This window comes from Arvicola amphibius, chromosome 12 (genome assembly GCF_903992535.2).
Source record: "Arvicola amphibius chromosome 12, mArvAmp1.2, whole genome shotgun sequence".
NCBI lineage: Eukaryota > Metazoa > Chordata > Mammalia > Rodentia > Cricetidae > Arvicola > Arvicola amphibius.
In genome coordinates this window covers 136,232,486-136,253,280 of record NC_052058.2, presented here as the reverse complement: position 1 = coordinate 136,253,280, position 20,795 = coordinate 136,232,486, and the positions used below count along the sequence as shown (strand labels likewise).

The 20,795-nt window shown below is 50.4% G+C and overlaps 1 protein-coding gene across 2 annotated transcripts in view; it reads left to right on the top strand.

The window, feature by feature from the left end:
* Klf13 (Kruppel like factor 13) overlaps window positions 1–9,846 on the top strand; it is a 51,600-nt gene extending 41,754 nt beyond the window's left edge. The window contains exon 2 of one of the 2 annotated variants that reach the window (XR_005283463.1): window positions 4,463–4,599. Coding sequence is in view for 1 of the 2 variants with exons in the window: in XM_038313537.2 (XP_038169465.1) it covers window positions 4,463–4,752 (290 nt within the window). In the remaining variant the exon portion in view is untranslated. Of the gene's footprint in view, window positions 1–4,462 lie in introns of both variants that reach the window. The other variant, XM_038313537.2, reaches the window with a different exon arrangement.
* The last annotated feature ends 10,949 nt before the right edge of the window (window positions 9,847–20,795 follow it).

Sequence of the window (20,795 nt, the reverse complement as noted above, 5' to 3'; positions counted from 1 at the left end):
ATTCCGGCTACCTTCTTGAGGGCCAGTGCCCTTCTGAGTTAGACTACACCTTATCCTTGGGGGCTGGTTGTACATAGGGCAGATGCAGGGCAGTGGGGGTTGTTGGAGCTGTTGTTTAGCCCATCCCCCACTCCCTCTGCTGTGATGGGAGGTGGGGTCACCAGCTGTGTGCTGGGATTGTCTGAATGGTGTGTCCTGTGATATTTTAGGTCAGCCAGTGTCCAGAGCAGCACTTTCAGAGCGATGCTGGAGGGTCCCTGTAGACACCTGAGACCCTCTCACGGCACCGTGAGCTAAAACTGTTGACTGCAGTGACAATGCCCACCTTTGCTCTTCCTAGAGTGCCATGGAAAATTCCACAGGCTGTGTGATAATTGATGGCATCCTCCTCTGGGCGCTGCTGGAACATGTGCTTGGGTTTTTTTGTGTTGTGTTTTTCCTAGTGCAATGAGTATCCTCTCTCTCTCTCTCTCTCTCTCTCTCTCTCTCTCTCTCTCTCTCACACACACACACACACACACACACACACACACACACACAGAAGCTCTTCAGAGAGCTCACAGGGATAGTGCAAGGGATGTGCCCTGCAGTATGGAGTGTCATGTGACCCCCACCCCCATTCACTCATCTTCTATTATACATATTGGTACCCGCATGTATCTTTGGCAGCCTTGGTTATCACCACTGGAGGTGGGCATGTAGCTTAAGCTTCTGCCCATAAACTTTTTTTTTTTTTTTTTTAAAAATAGGCTGATGGAGACCTAGAGAGCAGGTGAGAGGCTGGCGTCTCTTGGGGTGAGGATTACGCCCTGAATTCAGGTCCTGCCTTGAGCATGTAGTCAGTGAAAGTGTAGGAAGCCTTTCCTACTTTCCTCCCCAGTGAGACACTCGTCTCCTCAGATGCTGCCCTTCTCTGCAGCCCTGCCATTACCTGGCCCATCTGTAATAGTACCTGTCTCATATGCGGGGCCTCTTAGGAAACCAAGTGAAACTGAGTTCAGTGGATTCTGTCTCCACCCTGAACCCAGCTCCCACCTCTGCTCCAGTCTAAGAAGACCCCATGGGTGGGGATAGCAAATAAGAACAGACACTTTGAAACAAGCCAGGCCTGGTACCAGCGCTGATGGTACATAGCCTATAGCATCACCATGTGGGCCCGACTGTGAGAACAGGACAGCATATTTGCTTCCTGTATCCATCGAGTGGATAGCTAAAAGTAGCTGAAATTTACTTCTCAGTTTCTTAATGGAACCAGACATCTCAGAGCAAGATACTGGCAGGGGTGGCCCTTCCTGGAGGCTCTAAGACAGCACCTACTTTCTTGCCTCTCTCCTCTCTTCCAGTGCTGGAGCTGGCAACTGGGAGCTTGTGGTTGGATGGTCCTGGTCCCTTAGCAGTATTTCCCCTTTACTTCCCTCTTGGAACTTGTGGCTTCATCTCAAGATTCTTACCCTAATTATATCTACAAAGGCCTTTCTTCCCCTTCCAAATTAGGCTGCTCCACAGATTCTAGGGATTAGGGGTTGGCTGTATCTTCTCATTGCTCCTCCCACTGTAAACAGTATGGAGCTTGTCTGGTGTCAGGTCTGACCTGATACAGGTGACTCCAGACCTTCCCAAGGTGCTGCTGCTGGTTAATAGGCCCTGTGTATAGCCAGGAATAGAGTTAGCATGTGACCCACTTCCCACTTTTCTGTTGACAAACCCCTTTTCCTGGAACCAGTTGGTATATTCAGCATTACCATCTCTTTGACTGTGGTTGGGTTAGATATTGTTAAAATTGTATTTAGACATTTTTAAAATTTGGCGTGTGGTGGCACATGTGAATGCATGGCATGTGTAAAGAGCAGAAGATAACTTTTGGGAACTGGTTCTCTCTCTCCAGTGTGTGGGTCCTGGGGATAGAACATAGGTCATTATAGAACATAGGTCATTATGTTTGATCAAGCAAACACCTTCACCTTTAGAGTCATCTCTGGCAGCCTGCACCACAGAAGGGCTTATTGAATTGTGTTCAGTTCAGCACTGTTCCCTGATTTTAGTTGTACTGATGGGTGTACTGTTTAATAATAATAATAATTAATAATAATAATAATAATAATAATGAATAGATAGCATGTATGTCTGTGTTTATAATGTATATATAATATATATAATATATATTTGTTTCTTAATTTCTCAAATTAATCTGTTTTCATGCTATTTAAAAATTCACCTCACTCCTACCCTTTTAAACACCTCCTCCTGAACTGATAATATATTTAATTTTAATTATTATATTATTTAAATTCCACTGTGTATGTTTCTACCTTTCCTCGAAAGCCACGTTTTGTTTGTGACACCTGTCTCTGCGCTGTGCTGAAATCTAGCACTGGCTCTATGTGACTGGTGCTGTTAGGCTGGCCCACTGAGGCATGTGCTGGGGTTATGTTTACTTCTGCCTTCCCATGTGGTCATTGGGAAAGATAAGTCATTACCTACTAAAAGCAGCTAGAGCCTTTGAGCTCTTCACTGGTTGCACAAGATCATCTGGCATTTTAGTGTGTTTTGAATTTGATCGTTGTTGTCTTGTGTCCAAATTGCTCCTGTATTTCCTGGAGTTCATCGTCTTCTTAAAAAAAGAAAAGAAAAGAAATATGCCTTCTCCGTGTCCTTAGATTTATCTGATATCTTGGTCATGCTCTCTGCATAGAATTGCTTTCTTCCTAGGATTATCCCCTGAAGGCCTTGGGGCCCTGCCTCCCCAAGCCTTCCCCTTGCCCTTGACCCCCGGTTTCTTGGTGCCCCTCCCCTTTGCTGGATGGAGTATGTGAGATGTAAACTCTCCATCCCTGCCCTCCAGTGTGTCCAGTATGACCGACATGTAGTGCCTTGTTCTGGCGTGGAAGTCTGATGCCTGTTTCTCGCATACCACTTATTAAGCATTGAGATCTCAGGGTTTTTTACTCACTGTTGTAATTATGCAGAAATTCTCCTAGCACTTCCCTCGCACCTCCGCCTGGTCTTCCCAGCATGCTCTCCCGTTCTCCCTGCCCCTACCCCTACCACACACACTGGCCGCAGATTGTCCTTTCCACTGTCTGTACCTCTTCTTAGATAAAAGCCCCTGTACTGATTGCTGGAGCTTTCAACGTCTTGTCCTCCCCTGCCTGTCAGAAATAAGAATTCCATGCAAAGCTAGCAGTCTGCTCACAGAACAGCCCTGGAAAACTGAACCAGAATGTAAGGGCAGCTATCGTGGGCATGCCCCAGGCTGCTTGGTTTTGCGTTGCCTCTCAGTGTCTTTCCCCATGCCGTGAAAATGGGTGAGGAAAGCCAGGCCTTGTCTCCGTAGTGCCAGGGGATGAAGCACTGCTGCGTTCACGAATTTTCCAGAGTTGGTTTTTTGTTTTGTTTTTCAGGATAGTTCCTTGAGTATATTTCTAGCTTTTTGGAATTATTATTTAATCAAGAATATTTCTAATTTCTCAGTGCTTTTTTTGTTTGTTTTCTGAACATGTGTCCTATGATATTGTTTGCTCTAGGCATCCCATTATATCTCAGATTATATTGAATACTAATCAGAAATTTTAGGTTAATGTTCTTTTATTTCCTGTCTTCTCTCCCATTCCTCTGGAGCTGGTAGCTTTGTTGCTGTCTCCTTTTCATGCTGGTGATTTTCATTAGCTGTCAGGTGGCCCCAAGTATCTGTTTATATTTAAGGTGGATGGATGGGCTCTGCGGATTTCCTTTGCTAGAATTGAAAGGCTGGAACTCTTTCTTAGAGGCTCTGCAGGACAAGGAAGCAGGAAAGGCAGCTGTGTGGCTCCCCCAATACAGACAGGGTTCATTCTGGGGTGCCACCAAATGCTTCTCCCAAGTAGCTGGTCTCTCCCTCCCCTCTGCTCCCCTTCTCTCTCTATCTGTAGAGTTTGGGTAAATGCTAGCGTGCCCCTTGATCTGAGTAAAAAGTAGATTGGGGTCCAGAGTGAGTGAGCCCATACTACCCCCTCCGTTGCACTGTGCTCTGCCTTCTCACTCGCCTAGCTCCCCTGCCTCCCACCCCCCACCTTGTTCTGAGCCATCACCTTTGTGTGTCATCCTGCCTGAGTCTGCAGGAGCCTTTTGAAGTCTGCTGCATGCCAGGCCTGCATTAGGACCCCTGTCAGAGCAGGTACAGTGGGCTGGCAGACTCTGGGTAATGGTCTTTCCGACCGACCCCCTCTTGCTAGACAAGCTGTACCCCCTTCCTACTCTGGTCCTGCCTGGGAGTGTTGATGGAATGCTTTCCCTTCTCTGAGCTCCACTGCCGAGTCGGCCATGTTGTGTTTCTTCCTCAGCCCTGTCGTCTGCTTGCATCTCAGGTGTGGGCGGAGAGCTTGTCCACGGGATGGGAAAATGGGCCTCGAGGGTGGCGAGAGGCAGTGGCTTGACTAGATGGTGCGTGGCCGAGACTTAAAACCTCTGCCCCTGTCTCCTACAGGTGAGAGGCCCTTCGCCTGCAGCTGGCAGGAGTGCAACAAGAAGTTCGCACGCTCGGATGAGCTGGCGCGGCACTACCGCACGCACACGGGCGAGAAGAAGTTCAGCTGCCCCATCTGCGAGAAGCGCTTCATGCGGAGCGACCACCTGACGAAACACGCGCGTCGCCATGCCAACTTCCACCCGGGCATGCTGCAGCGGCGCGGTGGGGGCTCGCGGACGGGCTCGCTCAGCGACTACAGCCGCTCCGATGCCAGCAGCCCCACCATCAGCCCGGCCAGCTCGCCCTGAGCGCCCGCCGCGCCCGGACCGCGCCCCGCCCCCTTGATAATAGGAAAGCTGAGTGAACTTGAGAAGTCCACAGCAAAACACTTTTCTTCACCTCAGGTGTCAATTTTTAACAAAAAATTGTTTTTTCAAAAAAAAAATATATACACGACCCACAAATTGCACAATAGAGCTATCCACGAAGTTGAGATTCAGCGGTGTCGAAACCCCCCCTTTCTCAGGGATGGACGCGGTCCACGAGGTCAGTGAGGGCACGCCTTTCTGCGCCTTACTCTGTACATAGATTTGCACTCTGGAGTTTTCTGTGAGGTTGGGAATCACACTGGGGCAGAACAGGCCAGCTGGGAGCAGATGTGGCCACCGACATTGTGATTTTGCAGCAGACCCTGAAAGGCCTGTGCCCCCTTTCTGCTACCACTCAGTGGCACCTCTGCCCCTTGGCCTGGCTTGGAGAACAGATGGGTCTAAGGGACTGGCCACCTCACAGGTATGCGGGAAGCCATGACAGACCGTGGGGGCACTTGCCTGTGGAACCGTGGAGAAGGACATCTGCCTTCTGATGTGGTCCTGCCTGCCTACCTGCTTGGCTTTCTGCCTCCAGAAATCCTCAGAAAAATGGAGGCCAGATGCAAACCCCGCCTGGATTGGCACACTATTGCTGCCAACAACCCAGGGAGGCGGCCTGGGCCCTGCCTGCCCTACAGAAGGCACCTGGGACCTTTCACCACCACACCGTGTTCTCAGACTGGGAAATAGTGCCCTGGGCATGTCGTGCTGAAACTGCTTCCCCCAAAATTGGTGTTGTTCCATCCACTTCCCCCAAGCTCTCATGCCCTGGGCCACTGTGGAGGCGCCTCTGTTTGAAGCAGGACCATCATGCGGCCTTGGCCTCTTCAGTGTGTGTGTGGCCTGTGGCAGCTCACACATCCCGCAGAGACTGCTAGTGGAACTCCTCGGAGCAGAGCAGCAGATGCCACGGGGATGATGCTGGAGAAACAAGGATTCTGCTTCTCTGTGGGGGGCACCACATGACAGTTGTGGGAATCACCTTCTCAGAACCTTGAGTGCAGACTTAGCAAACACCCAGTTCCACCCCTGTTGCACTTCCGGCTTTCCCTCTTGTTTCTGCCTGCCCTGCCTGGGAGGACCCAAGCCACACCCATCTGCAGGGCAGGGATGGGGAGGGGACTGCTGGGAAAACAGCTGGAGTAGAAGCCGGGCCTGACCTGTTTCTCCTGGAGCCCAGACCTGGGCTGCTGTGTTGGATTCAGGTGCTGGGCCGCATTGGCAAGACCGAGTTCTGGTTGCTCTTCTGCAGATCCATGGAGGGTCCATCTACTCCCATCCTGCAGAGGCCCAGGCGTTTCCTCCCCTTCACCCAAGAACTGGGGCCTAAGAACATAAGGTCCCAGATCTGATTGGATATATATGTGTATGTGTGTGCGTGTGTGTGCGTGTGCGCGCGCGTATGTATTGGTTGGGTGGGTTTGGGATGGATTTGGGGTGTCTTACAGAGACCTCTCTTCATTTTGATATGGAGGATCAGCCCTTGTGATTCGGAGGGCCGTAGATGGGCTTCCTGGGCCCAGAGTGCCTTGGTTGTGGTCATTCTGCCTCCACCCCAGCCAGCCCTTACACACGTGTAGGGGGGCAGCACAGGAAAAACCCAGAGACCACGCCCAGCCAGGTCCGCAGTTTCTGACTGTTGTCATGTGGCTGCCATGTAGACCTGGGGCACCGCCTTCTGACTGCCTGTGTCAGCTTTGAGAGGCTAATGGTGGCACAGTAGGTCCTGGGTTGGGCTGTGGCATTGTTGCTGCCAACATGGTGGTTGGGGGATGGTCCCTGTCCTGGTCCAGTGCACAGCTGGCGACAGCTCTGCTTGCATTTCATCTGGGGAGGAGACTGGAGTACGCGTGGCTGGGACCTTGACTGAAGGGAACCCTGGGTGCTTGGGGTGTGGCGATCTTCGCGCTGAGTTCCAAAGTGTAGCCCCTCCCAAAGTCCTTTGTGTGAGGCGGAGAAAGCCACACTCTGAACACGTTTCACGTCTCAGGAATTCACATTCCAGATTCAGGAATTTTATTCCAAAGTCCTTTGGTGCACCTACACCTATGGTTCTGAAGACAGAGGCGCAGCAGTGTGCCCCAAAGGCCAGCCAAGGCCTCTCCTTGGGAAGAGCCAGCTGCCTCCTTGTGATCTCCCTGCAGAGTCACAGAAGGAGGCTTTCTAACTCAGCCACTGTCTGCACTTAGGAAGGGTAAAAAAGGACTCTAAGCCCCATCATCTTGGAATAAAAGAAAGAGCTGGTTTGTTGTAGAGTGGGTTGGGGGGGTGGGGGAGGGAAAGCGGGCGTAGGCTGTTTCCAAAGAGCACTTAATTTAATTTTTCCTCTGAATGACCCAGGGCTGTTCCATCTGATGGATGGAAGGGTAACGTTGCCTTAAAACAGAAATATGCAGGCGTTGGCTATTTTTGGCAAATGAACGTGTCTTCATTCCCAAAGTGGTTCTCCTTTAATGGCAGGGTGTGGTCCTTCAGCATGGGGCCAAGGCAACCCTCATGGACCCCTCTATGTCATCTGGGGCTTCAGTTCATCTCATCAATGGGTGGGATGAGGGGAGGAACATGATTCGACTCATTTCCAGTGGGTTCTCATTAGGTTCCCATCTCGTCATAAACAAGGGATTCCTTCTAAGGTACAGCAGAGTCTTCCCAGCCTGGGTCTGGTGCGGGGGCTTTGAGTTTTTGCGGTTATGGCCATACTTTCTGGTTTCAGTTTGATTGAGAAACCTATAGGGTGCCCAGAAATAATACTGAAAAGTTAAATCCTTTTTTTAGGGACAGGAGGCAGAGATCCCACAATGAAAGTGCCTGACGGAAGGAAGGGAGAGTTCCCGGTAGCAGTGTCTAAAAGGAATTCTGAACTTCAGCCATCAGGGGGCTGGAGTTTAGCTCATGTCCCAAATGAAAACGTCCCTCTTTGCATCAGCCATATTAGGGGGTCACTGTCTGTTCCCCAAATGCCTACTGAATCCTACAGCCATACAGAAAACAGCCCTTTTCCAAAGAGGGCCCTAGGTTCTCTCTTGATGGGTGCTATGTAGGGATGGACAGTCATGCCCCCGATGGGAGTGTGGCCCGACCTGTGTCCCGCCATGCCCCCTACCCACAGGACCTGAGGTGCAAAGTCCCCACTTCCAGCCCAGCCCATCTCAACTTGGTTCTGAGGCCAGCACTGGGACAGACACAGGGTTCACCAGTGTGCAGCCTCACCGGGTGCAAAAAACATGCACCCTGGTGTCCCTGGTGAAGGGTGTTCAGATGTGGGGAAGAGGGACAATATGACATTCTGTGGCTGCAAGAGAAATGTGGCGGCAGAACAGATGGGGGCCTGTCCAGGAGGCTGGCCCTTTTCTAGCCAGAAGCAGGTGCTACGACCCGCACAAGGTCACAGCATTTCCTAGAGGCTTCATCTGGGGTCTCCACCAAGCAGGGCCACCTTCCATGGAAGACAAATCTGAGCAATAGCGTGGCCACGTTTCTCACTCCTGGTGGTGGCTTTGTTTACAAGGTTATCTAGTTTGGCTTCTGACAGGTGTTACTGATTGCTGCCCCCTCCCCCCAACACACACACACACACACACACACTCTTTACAAAAGGCCGTTCGGTCACAGACAGTGCTGGAAGGTTTATGTATAGCCATGTTGCGATCAGTAAGAAATGCTTGATAGGTCACCCACATTTTCTTTTCCTCTTTTCTTCTTTTTTTTTTTTTTTTTCTGTCCAAAGTTTCCTATGTGAGTCCTGGTGGCCGTGTCTTTCAAAGCTGAAATCCAGACGTGGACTCACTGTTTTGCAATCAGGATGGCACTAGGAAGAGCCTGGTCCTCTGACTAATTTTCCTGATTCTGAGTCTTTGAAGGTTTGTCCTGGACACATTCCAGAGAATTTTTGTACCCAAACATGGATGCTCAATCCAGCTAACTACTGATACAGGCCTGAGCACTGCTGAGGGAGAGGCCCTTCCTCTGGCTGACCAACTGGCCTCCAGTGAAAGGAGCAGAGCTGGCCTGGAGGCCCCAGTCCACCAGGGAAAGGAGGCTTGCTTGGTTTCTGTTGACCCCACTCCACCCCACAGGGTTAGTGGATTTGTCCTGGAACTCTAGGCCAGCCCAGCTCCCCTACCCTCACCCCCACCCCTCCAATCTCATACAGCTTTAAAACTTCACTACTTTGTTTAGAAACAAACAGGATGGCAAAGAAGACACCTCCCCCACATCCCTGGGACTGGGCAGGAAACGTAGGTCAGGCACGGGGGCGGGGTTTCTCCCTGCCGTTTCCCTAGAGCTCCTGCGGGGGCTGCTGCCCCGTTCTCATGAACAAGGTCAGCTTGTGAGCCGATCACCTGTGGGCCAGGCTGCTCTAGTCAGAACTGAGAGCCTAGACTTCAGAGTATCCCTTCCCCAGGAGCCGCTGGGGCCACTTCTCAGATGCTGCCTGATGATCTCTCCAGTGTCAGACCTGAATTAGGAGGACCACCCTGGTGTGTGAGTGGAAGGACCTCTCTGTTCTCACTTGCATGCCGGAGAGGCCCGGGGTGCCTGGTGCATTGTGACGTCAGAGCTCCTCCTGGTGACTGGAAATCTCTGTTGCGGTTTTGTTGGCTAGGCCCAGGTAACTTTTCATGCACAGCCATCGGTGGAACTTCTGTGGGATCCTTTGCCAAAACCCCAAGGCAAAATCCAAGAGTCCAAGGCCATTTCCATCAAGTTCCAGATTTTCTTTTCTATAGGAACTTTTTCTTTCCTTTTTTTTTTTTTTTTTTAAAAGACTACCCTAGCTCCCAACATGCTTCCAAAGGCCATGTTCCGTCTTTCCTGGATCACTACAGTGAAGTATTACAGTTGTATAGTTCCCAATCTGGCCTTGGCTTGCTCGGATAAAACTTTGTTATGTATTTTGTAAGGCATAGATTCTATATTGTAATGTCCTATGCAAAAGAAAAAAATTAATGAAATTGTAAATTTTATTGTTTTAACATGTATGCATGTTTAGTGACGTTTACATTTTGAAATAAAATTTATGATTCATTATTTCATTTGCCTAGGTGACACGCTTGAGGGGTGTGATCCACAGAGACTCTGGGAGAGCGACAGAAGTTAGAATCTGGAGAAACTCCAGCCACTGAGTTGAGGTGCAGAACCTTAGCTGGGACTTTGCACAAGATCTCTGGGGACAGGGGGGTCTCTTCTGGGTGTGGGGGACATTTGAGTTCACTAACATTCCCTCCCCTTCCTCGCAGTCGGCAGGAAGGACACAGGAGGATGTGACGCCCGTGTCCCCAGAGGGTTCCATGCGTCCCCCAGCATCCTTCTGGTTGTCACTGTAGCAAACAGGCTGATGAAGCCCAAGAAGGGCTATTCCTTAGCCAGCTGGCTCAGCTGTAAGCCTGTGGCGACGCAGTGTATCAAAGCAAGAGGGACTGGTGGTGAAACAAAGCCATTCACCTCTCCATGAGGTGGAAGAGGAGAGGGAGCCCGTTTCCCGCTGTGCCTCTAAGGGACACATCATCATGATCTAAACACTTGGGTTCTGCCATCTACCAATATTACCACCCTGTGGAGCGATTCTTCACATAGACATGGAGGATGCTTCCAACTCAAACTAGAATGCTCCCACAAGCATGTATGCTTTCCCTGGATGCAGCCACCCTTTGTCTAAGATTCCTGAAAATGCCTGTTTTCTAGCCACAAAAGTTCTTTGGTTGTTCACAAGCCAAAGTTCACTGCCTGGGGAAGAGAGCAAAGATTTGCTGTAACACCAGAGGCCAAGTGCCCTGTGATCTTTACCTGTCCATGGTTACTCCTGGATGCCAGCAATGGAAAGGAACAGCTAGCAGGGTCAGACGAGTAGACTGGGTCTGCCCCCTGGTCTCTAACAACAGTAGCGTGTGGGTTAAGGGGATAGTTGACGCTCACATCCTCAACCCTCATCCATAGTGAACATCCATGCTGTGTGCCACTTCAGTCTGCACCTGTAAGTGAAACCCACTAAGAAATCTTACCAGAGACGGCATTTCAGTGCAAGATGGTTTTCCTAAAGCTACACGGACTCCGTAGTCACTTCCTGGTAGACACTGGTTTCTAAGATCAGGATAGGTATGGGTGCTGAAAGCTCCCAAACACATTATCATCTGCATATAAACATCCTGTTAGGTTTTTCGAGATAGGGTTTCCCTGTAGCTTTAGAGCCTGTCCCAGAATTTGCTCTGTAGACCAGGCTGGCCTCGAACTCACAGAGATCTGCTTGCCTCTGCCTCCCAAGTGCTGGGATTAAAGGTGTGCACCCAGCAAACACTCCTCTTGAAGCCTTTGTTGGCACAAGATATTTTGCAGCCGGTCCTTGGTTGGAGTCTTGCCTCAGGACTAGGACGACGACGACGTCGTTCCTCTTCTCTGCAATGTTCCCTTATTGTGTAGAAACTTCCGCAGATAGAGGTAACTGCAGGGTAGGTCTGCTTCCATAAACAGTGGTGTGGGGGAAAGGGTCCTGGATGCTTTAAAAATACCGACAGGAAAAAGAAACACCCGTCGGTCAGGACGTCATTGCTGAGAGCTCTTTCCAAGGGGGAAGCAGCGTTGACAGCCCATCTCAGGAACTAGAGATCCCCTGAGACCTTGAGGAGCCCCCAATAGTAGAAGAGAAACAAAACACATCCTCTAAGAAGCGTCAGTTTTTACTGATACGTGAAAGTGGAATTTATTACTACATGTGACATCCAAGTAGCACATTCTCTCTGTCACCTTGGGACGAAGAAAGGCCTCTCTGCAGTTTGTGACAGTTTGGTGGCATGCCATATCTGCCTGTGTCCAGGTCAGGGGAGGGGTGGTGTCTGATTGGGGATGTGGCAGGCTACCATCATCCCAGGGAGCAGATTTGGCCTCTTTTTTTTTTCTTTCATAGTTTCTTTTTTTTTTTAAATTCATTGTATCTTTTACATCACACATCTCCATCCCATACATTTTCTCATCCCTTCCTCTCTGCCCTTACATCCCCACCCCCATTAAAATAAATTTAAGAGAAAAGAAAAAAGGAAAAATCTTATCACGGAAGCCGTAGTGTGACATAGTGGGTCGCACGTACACCCTTATGTCCAGATAGCTTTACTTGCAAGTGTTCATTGCAGAGTCATTGGTCTGTTTGGGGACTCAGATCCTGCCACACCATCGATGCTGGGCCCTCGCTGGGACTCTTACTAGATAGCCTACTGTTGCCCTGTGTCGAGGAGGTCCTGCAGCTTTGGGTCTGCAGGACCAGCCCCTTCATATGCTCCTGCAGGTCACATGGTGGATATTGGGGAAATGCCAACTCATAATCCTGGCTCTGGGCCTGGGCGGTTGAAGGGTTGGTCAACCCTCCAGCTCTCCCCTCTTGAGCTCTTCTGCATTTCCTTGACTAGTTCACCCCTTGCAGCAGTGAGCAAGGGGCAGGGCCAGTTCTCCTGCTTTCGTGCCTGAGGATTGGCTCTCCCATGCTTGGACCATCAGGGCCAGCTATACTGTGTTACCAGGTGAGGTAGAGGGGGCCTGTTCTCCTGAGTGCTGTTACTGGAGGCTCAAGGCCAGCTCTCCCACCTCTCAGGGACACAGGTGGCAAGGGGTGAGGAAGGCGCATTTCTTCCCCACCTACTCCACCATATGGCGGATGAGGGGCTGGGCCAGTTCTCCCGTACCCCTGACAATAGGGTCAAGTCTAGATGGATTTTTCTTTGGGCCTCCAGCTCACAGAAAATGACACAGAGACTTCTTATTTATGAAAGCTCAGCTTTTAGCATAGGCGTGTCTCGCTAGCTCGTATAATTTTAAATTAACCCATTTCCATTCATCTATGTGTTACCATGTGACTTGTAAATTTTTTTTTTTTGCCTCTCTCTGTCCAGCTAGAGATGCAGGTTTCTTCTTCCCAGAGCTCTTTCTCTGTCTAGAAGTCCCACCTATACTTCCAGTCAGCTCTGCTGTGCTGCCTAGGTGAGGTGGAGGGTCCCCTTTCCTGAGTGCTGCCTCTGGTAAGGGGGATGGGCAGTTTGCTGGCCAAGCACAGGTGACAGGGGCAAGGTGGGGAGGGCATCTTTCCCTGGCCCTCACCACCGCATGGCGGATGAGGGGAGTGTGGCCAGATGTCCCACTCTCATCTCACATCCCCAGTTCCAGCTCGGTTGTGCCTCTGCCAACAGGGACAGTTCTGCAGGGCTCCCTTTCTTGAGGGTTGCAGCTGGTAAGGGGGGAGGGGTCACAGGTGGATAGGGTTGAGGGGTAAAGGGAGATTTCTCTCCCCTACCACACTGTCGCATGACAGCTGAGTAGTGTGGACAGCTTTCCCATGCTCACAATTTCGGGGCTGACTCAGGCACACCTCTGCCGACAGCGTTAGCTCTACCCTGCTGCCCAGGTTAGGTGCAAGGCCCGCTCTCCCTAGAGTGTTGCGGATGGTGAGGGACGAGCATCTCTCCATCTGCCTCAGGCATAGAGAGGTGGGGGTGGGGCGGAGAACATCCCTTCCCCACCCATATGACAGTTGAGAGGTGGGTCCGTATCTCTCACGCCCAGATAAGATGCAGGGCTTGATTTCCCGAGTGTTGCAGCTCATAATGGGGAAGGTCAGTTCCCTCAACATCAGGAGGGAGTAGGAGCAAGAGAGGAAGGCATCTTTCCTTCGCTCCTACCACCACATCACAAACAGACGGAGAGAGTGGCAGCTATACCCCTCTCACGCCCTCAGGGCTGGCTCACCCATGCCCCTATCTACAGGGTCAACTCTGCCCAGGTGAGGTACAGGGCTCGTTCTCCCAAGTGCTGCAGCTGGTGAGGGGTTGAAAGGCTGCCTGTTTAAGGATGGACTTGCCATGTGTGCTAGTCTGTCTGTCCTCGGCTGTGCGGAATGTGGTGTCATGGTGTTAGCTACAAAGAAGAGGTTTGTTTCAGCTCAGCCCTTCCTGCAGACACAAGGTCTACTGCTTACATCTGATTACACTCCTCCTGGCACATACCTAGAGGTACGTATGTGCATATATACCTTGGTATTCTCTTTTTTTATGTATCAACCAGCCAGTCATGGGAGGGTGGAGGTAGAGGCTGCTCATTCGATTTTTGGCAGCCCATACCAGAAATAATCACACGGAAACTATATTAATTACAATAAGTTTGGCCAATAGCTTAAGTATATTTTTAGCTAGCTCTTACATCTTAACCCATTTTTATTATTTTGTGTATTACCACGAGGCTTGTGATTGATTGGCAAGGTTTGGGGCATCTGTCTCCTTTGGTTGCTCCATGGCATCTCCCTGACTCCACCTTCTTTTCTCCTCTATCTCTACATGGAATTCCTGCCTTGCTCTGTTCTGCCCTGCCATAGGCCCAAAGCAGATTCTTTATTAACAAATGGTAATAAAACATATCCACAGCATACAGCGAGATATCCCACATCAGGAGGGGCTTCACCCCAATGACTTGCTCCTAACCACCTCCCAAACACCTCTAAACATCACATTTGGGTTTCATGTCCACTGTTTTACCCCTCACCACGGTTAAACTCAAGCACGACATTTTGTTGGGGACTAGCTGTATCCAAACCACAGTAATGCTCTTGGTATCAGTTCTGCAGACAGTGACGCATCCATTGCTTAAGGCATTCGAGCAGCTGGTGTGACACTGCTTGGCAGGAACACCGCGGAGAAAGCTGCGTTCTAGAAGAGTAGTTGATCAGGCGTGAGATGGGTCGCTCTGCTTTTAGGGTTTCCCAGGGCGCCATCATGCAGACCCTTGGAAACACTCCGTTCACTTGTAGAGGACCTTAACTCACAGGTTATGCACATGACTCCACCCCCCCATCAGGTCTCATACGCCCGTTGATAGAACACTGACTGTGAGCAACACTCCTGAGGTGTGCTACATGCAAAACAGTGTGATCAGGTCAAGACCCAACTTCCGACAGCCGCATCATGTCTGACTGTCCTGCACCAACAAGGGTGAAGGACTTTGACGCCACAGCAGTGGTATAAAGACTAGACAGGTTTTGACAGGTGACAGTACTGAAGGGCTCATCCTGGACTCGTTCCTAATACTGCTTTAACAAGCTTCCCCAGACAGCAACTTAAGGCAACACACAATGAATTTTTTTTTCTTACAAAGCCTTTGAAGGTCAAAAGTCCAAACTGAGTTGTAGTCAAGTCAGCATGACTAGCTCCTTCTGGAGGCTTTTAGGGAGCATGTCCATTCCTTGACTTGTGACCGCTTTGTCTCTTCCAAGCCATCAGACATCAGGGGAGCGCCTTCTCTCCTCTGGCATTGCCTACCTCTGATTGCAACAGGCCTATCTAGCAATCCAGGCCCATCTCCCCACCTCTCTCAGCCTGCATGCCCTTCGTGCACCCCTCTGAGTCTGCAACAGAGCAGTAGCCAGGCTGCACTTAAGGAACAGAAGGGGCGGGAAGGCCCCAGTTCCCACATGGCCCCTAGAACTAAATATTTCTTTAGCCCGTGTGGTCCTTCATGGTTTTCCTTTACCTTTGATTCCAGTTTGCTCCTGGAATCAAAGGTAAAGGAAATGGGCCCCATTCTTCCCCTCCATTCCTGCAAGTATGCCCAGCGTTCATCACAGCAGTGACCGTGCAGCCCAGGACAGTGCTGATACCAGGCTGGGCTTCCCATCTTGAACACACCGAATATGATGTGTGCAGCCAGCCAGTCATGTTCTGGGTTTTGTTCCCTCCTGGGAAGCAGCTTTGGACTGTTGTCTGTAGAGGGTGAAGTTCACAGTGAGGCAGCAAGAGACCAGAAGCCAAGTCAGCAGAGCAGGGCGTGTGCCCAGCCTTCAGGCCCCTCAGGGTCTGGCTTGTATCCCCAGACACTTCTGGGAAACAGTTTGCAGCCTTGTAGGGTTGTTTCAGTGTGGATGAAGACCAAGACTTAACCTAGGATGAGGGGTTGTCTGGCTCACACTACTGGGATGCCTGGAGCAGCAACCAGCTCAGCTGCTCCACCGCTTCTGGCTGATACATCTGCACACGTGGGCTGGGTGCTGTCTTGTGAGCACCCACCCCCAGCAGGAGGCATGAGTAGTTCTGATTCCTATCGCAGAAAAGATAAGCCCAGAGAGATAAAGTGACCTTCCCAAGGTTGCCCCGCTGCCAGAGGCCAGAGATTTGTTGCTTTGAGCTTTGGGTTAAGTAAAGAGTTATTATAACCTGTGTGGGGTTGCTCCTGCCCAGTTGTTGATAACATAAGTAAGCCCCTCCCACCCCCACCCCATGACACAGAGTTCAATACTTATCTCTTTTCTGGCTACTTTTCTCCCAGGTCTAAGCCCCAGTCAGTAGTGGGCCTTCAACCAATACCCACCTGTCGTGTCCTCCAAGATGAAGTACTACGTATCTGGGGTCCTAGGCCTAGACAGGGTTCAGGCTCTCCTTTTAGGACCCTTCATGATGTCAAGCAACAATGACTTCCTCACCCAGGGGTCTGTATTCATCCACTCGGACCTCCTGGAATCAGGATGCAGAGGACGCAGAATACTGACATTGGCAAACTTGTCCCCATTGGCAAGATTCAGGCCCTCACTTTTAAGGAAGCTGTTTAATAATTGGCCGCTATATGTAGTGTGCCATGGTCCTGCATCATGTTGCATGATGGTCAGATCAGGATGACAAGCCTTTTCTTCTGGCCTATATTATTGTTGAACTTAGACACCCTGCCATGCAACTGAACACTTGACCTGGCCTCTGATGACCACTGTCTGCTCCCAGTTCCTGCATCAGAACCCACCTATGTGAGTGAGGTCATGTGACACTTGTCTTCCTGTGTCTGACTTATTCCACTGAATGCACTGTCTTCTCTGTTCATGGTGTTGCTATCAGCAGGATTAAGCTGTCGATGCTTAGGTAACAGGTCAATACATGATTTCTCTAGTAAACAGAGCTACCTCTGCCTTTTGTCTGTGTCCTTCTCTTTTCTCTTAACCACACGTATCTCAGAGGGTTCTCCAAGATCAGTTCCCGGAGTATAGCACCTGACACTGTCCTTTAAAAAAAAATTATTTATTTATTTATTATGTATACAATATTCTGTCTGTATGTATGCCTGCAGGCTAGAAGAGGGCACCAGACCTCATTACAGATGGTTGTGAGCCACCATGTGGTTGCTGGGGATTGAATTCGGGACCTTTGGAAGAGCAGGCAATGCTCTTAACCGCTGAGCCATCTCTCCATCCCCTGACACTGTCTTAATGGAAAAATGGCTCTGTTCCCTAGCTCAACAGCATCTTCCCCATCCTGGGCCAGTGAGCTTCCTACCCAGGTGGCAGCTCATGGAGTCATAAACATCAGATCCGGGCAGGTAATGCCTCTGCAGTGGGTGTTATGGTTTTGGTCCCTGTCCCTTTAAGAGACAAGCCACGCCCATTCCCTCCCCATCCACTGAGGCAGGCTGATCTTCAGCTTCCGGCCTGAGCTCACTCTCTTTTCCATCTTCCTCTCGGAGAGGCAGCTTCGCTTCTGCCTCTCTCCCCACTTCTCTGCTTCCCCTTCTCTGTCTCTCTCTCTGTCTCTCTCTGTCTCTCCCCCTCCCCCTTCCCCCTTCATAACTCCCCTGAATAAATATTCAACCTCACTATGTCTCTGTCTTCTACCCGCCCGCCATGTGTCTCCCTGCCTGGGACCAGCCACTGCTTGGGGACCGGCAGCCATCACTGCCTGGGACTGGCTGCTCCCAGAGCCCACTGCCTGCCACCACATGGGCCACCACCACTGCTCAGGCCACCGCTCTAAGACCGGCAGCCTTCTCTGCCTGGGACTGGCTGCTCGCAGGGCCCACTGTCTGCCGCCACATGGCCTGCTACCACCATTTGGGACTCCATAGCATTTGCTGCTTGCCTACAGCTGCCACCTGGGACTCCGTAGCATTTTTAAAAGAACACAACAGTGGGGATGAAGGACCAGGAGAGGCACACACAGCCATCACCAGCAGTTCGGTGCTGGTGGGAGGAATCAGTCTGAACTCCTCATCCTTCCCTCACACACGTCTGAATGTAGCAGACACTAAATTATGAAATACTAAAAAAAAAAAAAAAAGAAATGAAACATCCTAAATGTCCAGGGTGAGTAGTTACTCAGCGAATCACACAGTATCCAGCTTATTTCTAAGGGGACCACATCCTGTAAGAAACATTCTTGGAGCCGGGCGGTGGTGGCGCACGCCTTTAATCCCAGCACTCGGGAGGCAGAGGCGGGCGGATCTCTGTGAGTTCGAGACCAGCCTGGTCTACAAGAGCTAGTTCCAGGACAGGCTCCAAAGCCACAGAGAAAAAAAAAAAAAAAAAAAAAAAAAAGAAACATTCTTGGGACTGGGGAAATGGCTCCATGGGTAGAGGGCTGGCTGTGTGACCACACAGACTGGGACTGGGCTTGAATCCCCAGCAGCTCTGTAAAAGGGGGGAGTACCCAGCCAGATGGGCCAAATCAGTGAGTGCTGGGTTCATTGAGAGACCCTGCCTCCAATCCTCCAATCATAATATGGAGAGTAAAGCAGACATTCAGCATCAATGTCTGGCTTACACACACACACACACACACACACACGTATGTTTGTTTGTTTTTCAAGACAGTCTTTCTGTGCAGCCTTGACTATCCTGGAATTCGCTCTGTGGATCAGGTTGGCCTCGAACAAACACATTTTTTGTTTGTTTTTGCTTTTTGAGATGGGGGTGGGGAGGTATTTCTTTGTAGCTTTGGAGCCTGTCCTAGGAACACGCCCTGTAGACCAGGCTGCCCTTGAATTTACAGAGATTCGCCTGTCTCTGCCTCCTGAGTGCTGAGTGCTGGGATTAAAGGTGTGTGCCGCCACCGCTCTGTGCAAATACACTTTTTATCTGCAGGCATTCAATGTTTGTATTACACATTTCATAGAAGAAAGATGCATGGGTGACAAACTCCAGGGCTTGTTATTGTTAGGCACCCAAAGACACAGGTGGTACTTACCTACTGGCTTTCATTCTCTCAAGCTTCAAAACTGCTCAGGTAGAGTTCACGTCAGGAAAAACAATAATACTCTTTTGTCTGAGGCAAAAGCTTGTCCAAGGCCAGCTGGTGACATGTGCCCCACCGCACCACCCACAACCATCGACCAGCTGCTATGGCCTGCTCTTAGGGAGAACAGGATGGGACTCACCCTAGATGCCCCCAACAGGAGTCCACAGGAGGACAGATGTGCTTCAGGCCCCATCTCCCTGTCCCCCAGCACAGCGGCATGGAAAAGGGACAAGGAATTGAACACCCCATCCTCCGAGTCAATTCTCAAGTTGGCTGTTCCAGGAAATCAAACCCCAGAAGAGTAGGAGCCACCCAGCCTTGTCAGCCTCCCCAGTAGCTTTGCCTGCTGTGGGCTGAATGTCACCCGCCCCTCTCAGTCCCTAGAGAATGAATTAAGTCATCAGGAAGCACTCGTGATTATACAATGCTCACGATGAGATTGGTACATTCATAAGAGACGATCTCTCCTGGCCCTTTGAGGGCGCAGAGAGGAAGTCGGCACTCAAAGTCTGGAGGCCTCCCTCTCCAGACACCAGATCTGAGCCACCTTCATCTTGATCTTCTGGGCCACCAGGTTTGTGAGCAATTAATGTTAAGTTACTGGCGAATGATGGTTTGTTTTAGTAGCCCAAACTGAGTCTAAACCATGACTACGAAACCCCATGGTGAAGATTTAACTATGAAGTCAGGTGTCTCCAAAGGCCCAGGGATTCATCAATGCCACATTCTACATTTAAGGGTTATCAGGAAGGGCTGTGTTCTCCCTCTGCTTGTGCTCCGTAAGTTGGAGTTTTACAGGGTACGCACAGGGTCTTATGTGCGTTCTGGGCATGCCCAAGATGGTTGGAAGGCTATCCCTGCCATCGATGTGAGGATCACGGGTATGCAGATGGCGGTGACCATGCTGTTCCCTGCACAGAGCAGAGCGGTGCTCCAAAGGAGGGATGTTGCCAAGGAGTCTGGCACCCAGATCACTGCTGAGCTTGGAATTGAGCCATTCAGAGACATAGAGTAAAAATAGAACGATCCGGCTTCAGCAGGGAGAAGGGGCCTGCTGCTTGCTGGGAAGCTTCTTAAATAGGAGCAGGTTTCATTGAGCTGAGCCTAGAGAAGGATGCTCTCTCTCTTGCTCTGTCTCTCTCGCTCTGTCTCTCTCTCTGTCTCTCTCTCTCTCTCTCTCTCTCTCTCTCTCTCTCTCTCTCTCTCTCTCTGTGTGTGTGTGTGTGTGTGTGTAGGGTCACACCTGAAGGAGGGTGCTAGGTGCTCGCTGCTCTTCCCCGCTGGCATCCGGCCCTGGGGTAACCATGGGAGATGCTTTGTTTTCCTCTATGTATGTCCTCAGGAAGAAAGAAACGCGCCGTCTACATCTTGTGATGATTGCAGAGCTGATTGAGCAAATGCTGGTGGAAGTGCTTTAGGATGCCCAACAGCAGACGTTTCTTTTAGAGTGCTAAGCCAAGGCGTTCAGAGACTTTGAAGTAATTTGATTATGCCCTCTAGTTTTTAAAGTTAGTGAAAGTAACACATTGGGAACAAAACCTTAAGAAGTAAGAGCCCTTCCCAAACCCCTATGGTGAAAGAGCTCTCCTCCTTGCCCCACACCACCCCTCCGGCACACACTAGTAAGGTAAGTCTCTTACAACACCCAAGTGTCTCGTTTGTCATTCTCCTTTTTTATAAAGGCTTGTTTTATTATTTTTAATTATGTGTGTCTGTGTGGGGGTATACATGTGAGTACACGTGCCCACAGAGACCAGAGGGGCTGGATCCCCCTGCAGCTGGAGGTACAATGAGCTGCTACATGGGAGCCGACATTGGGTCTTCACCAAAACAAGAACTCTTAATTGCTGAACCATCTTTCCAATCCCATTGTCCTTTCTAGTTCAAGCTCCTTGGGAGTTCTCTGCCAACTTTGGCAATATAGGGAGACCTGTCCTAAAGAATAAACGGACAAAACGGTCG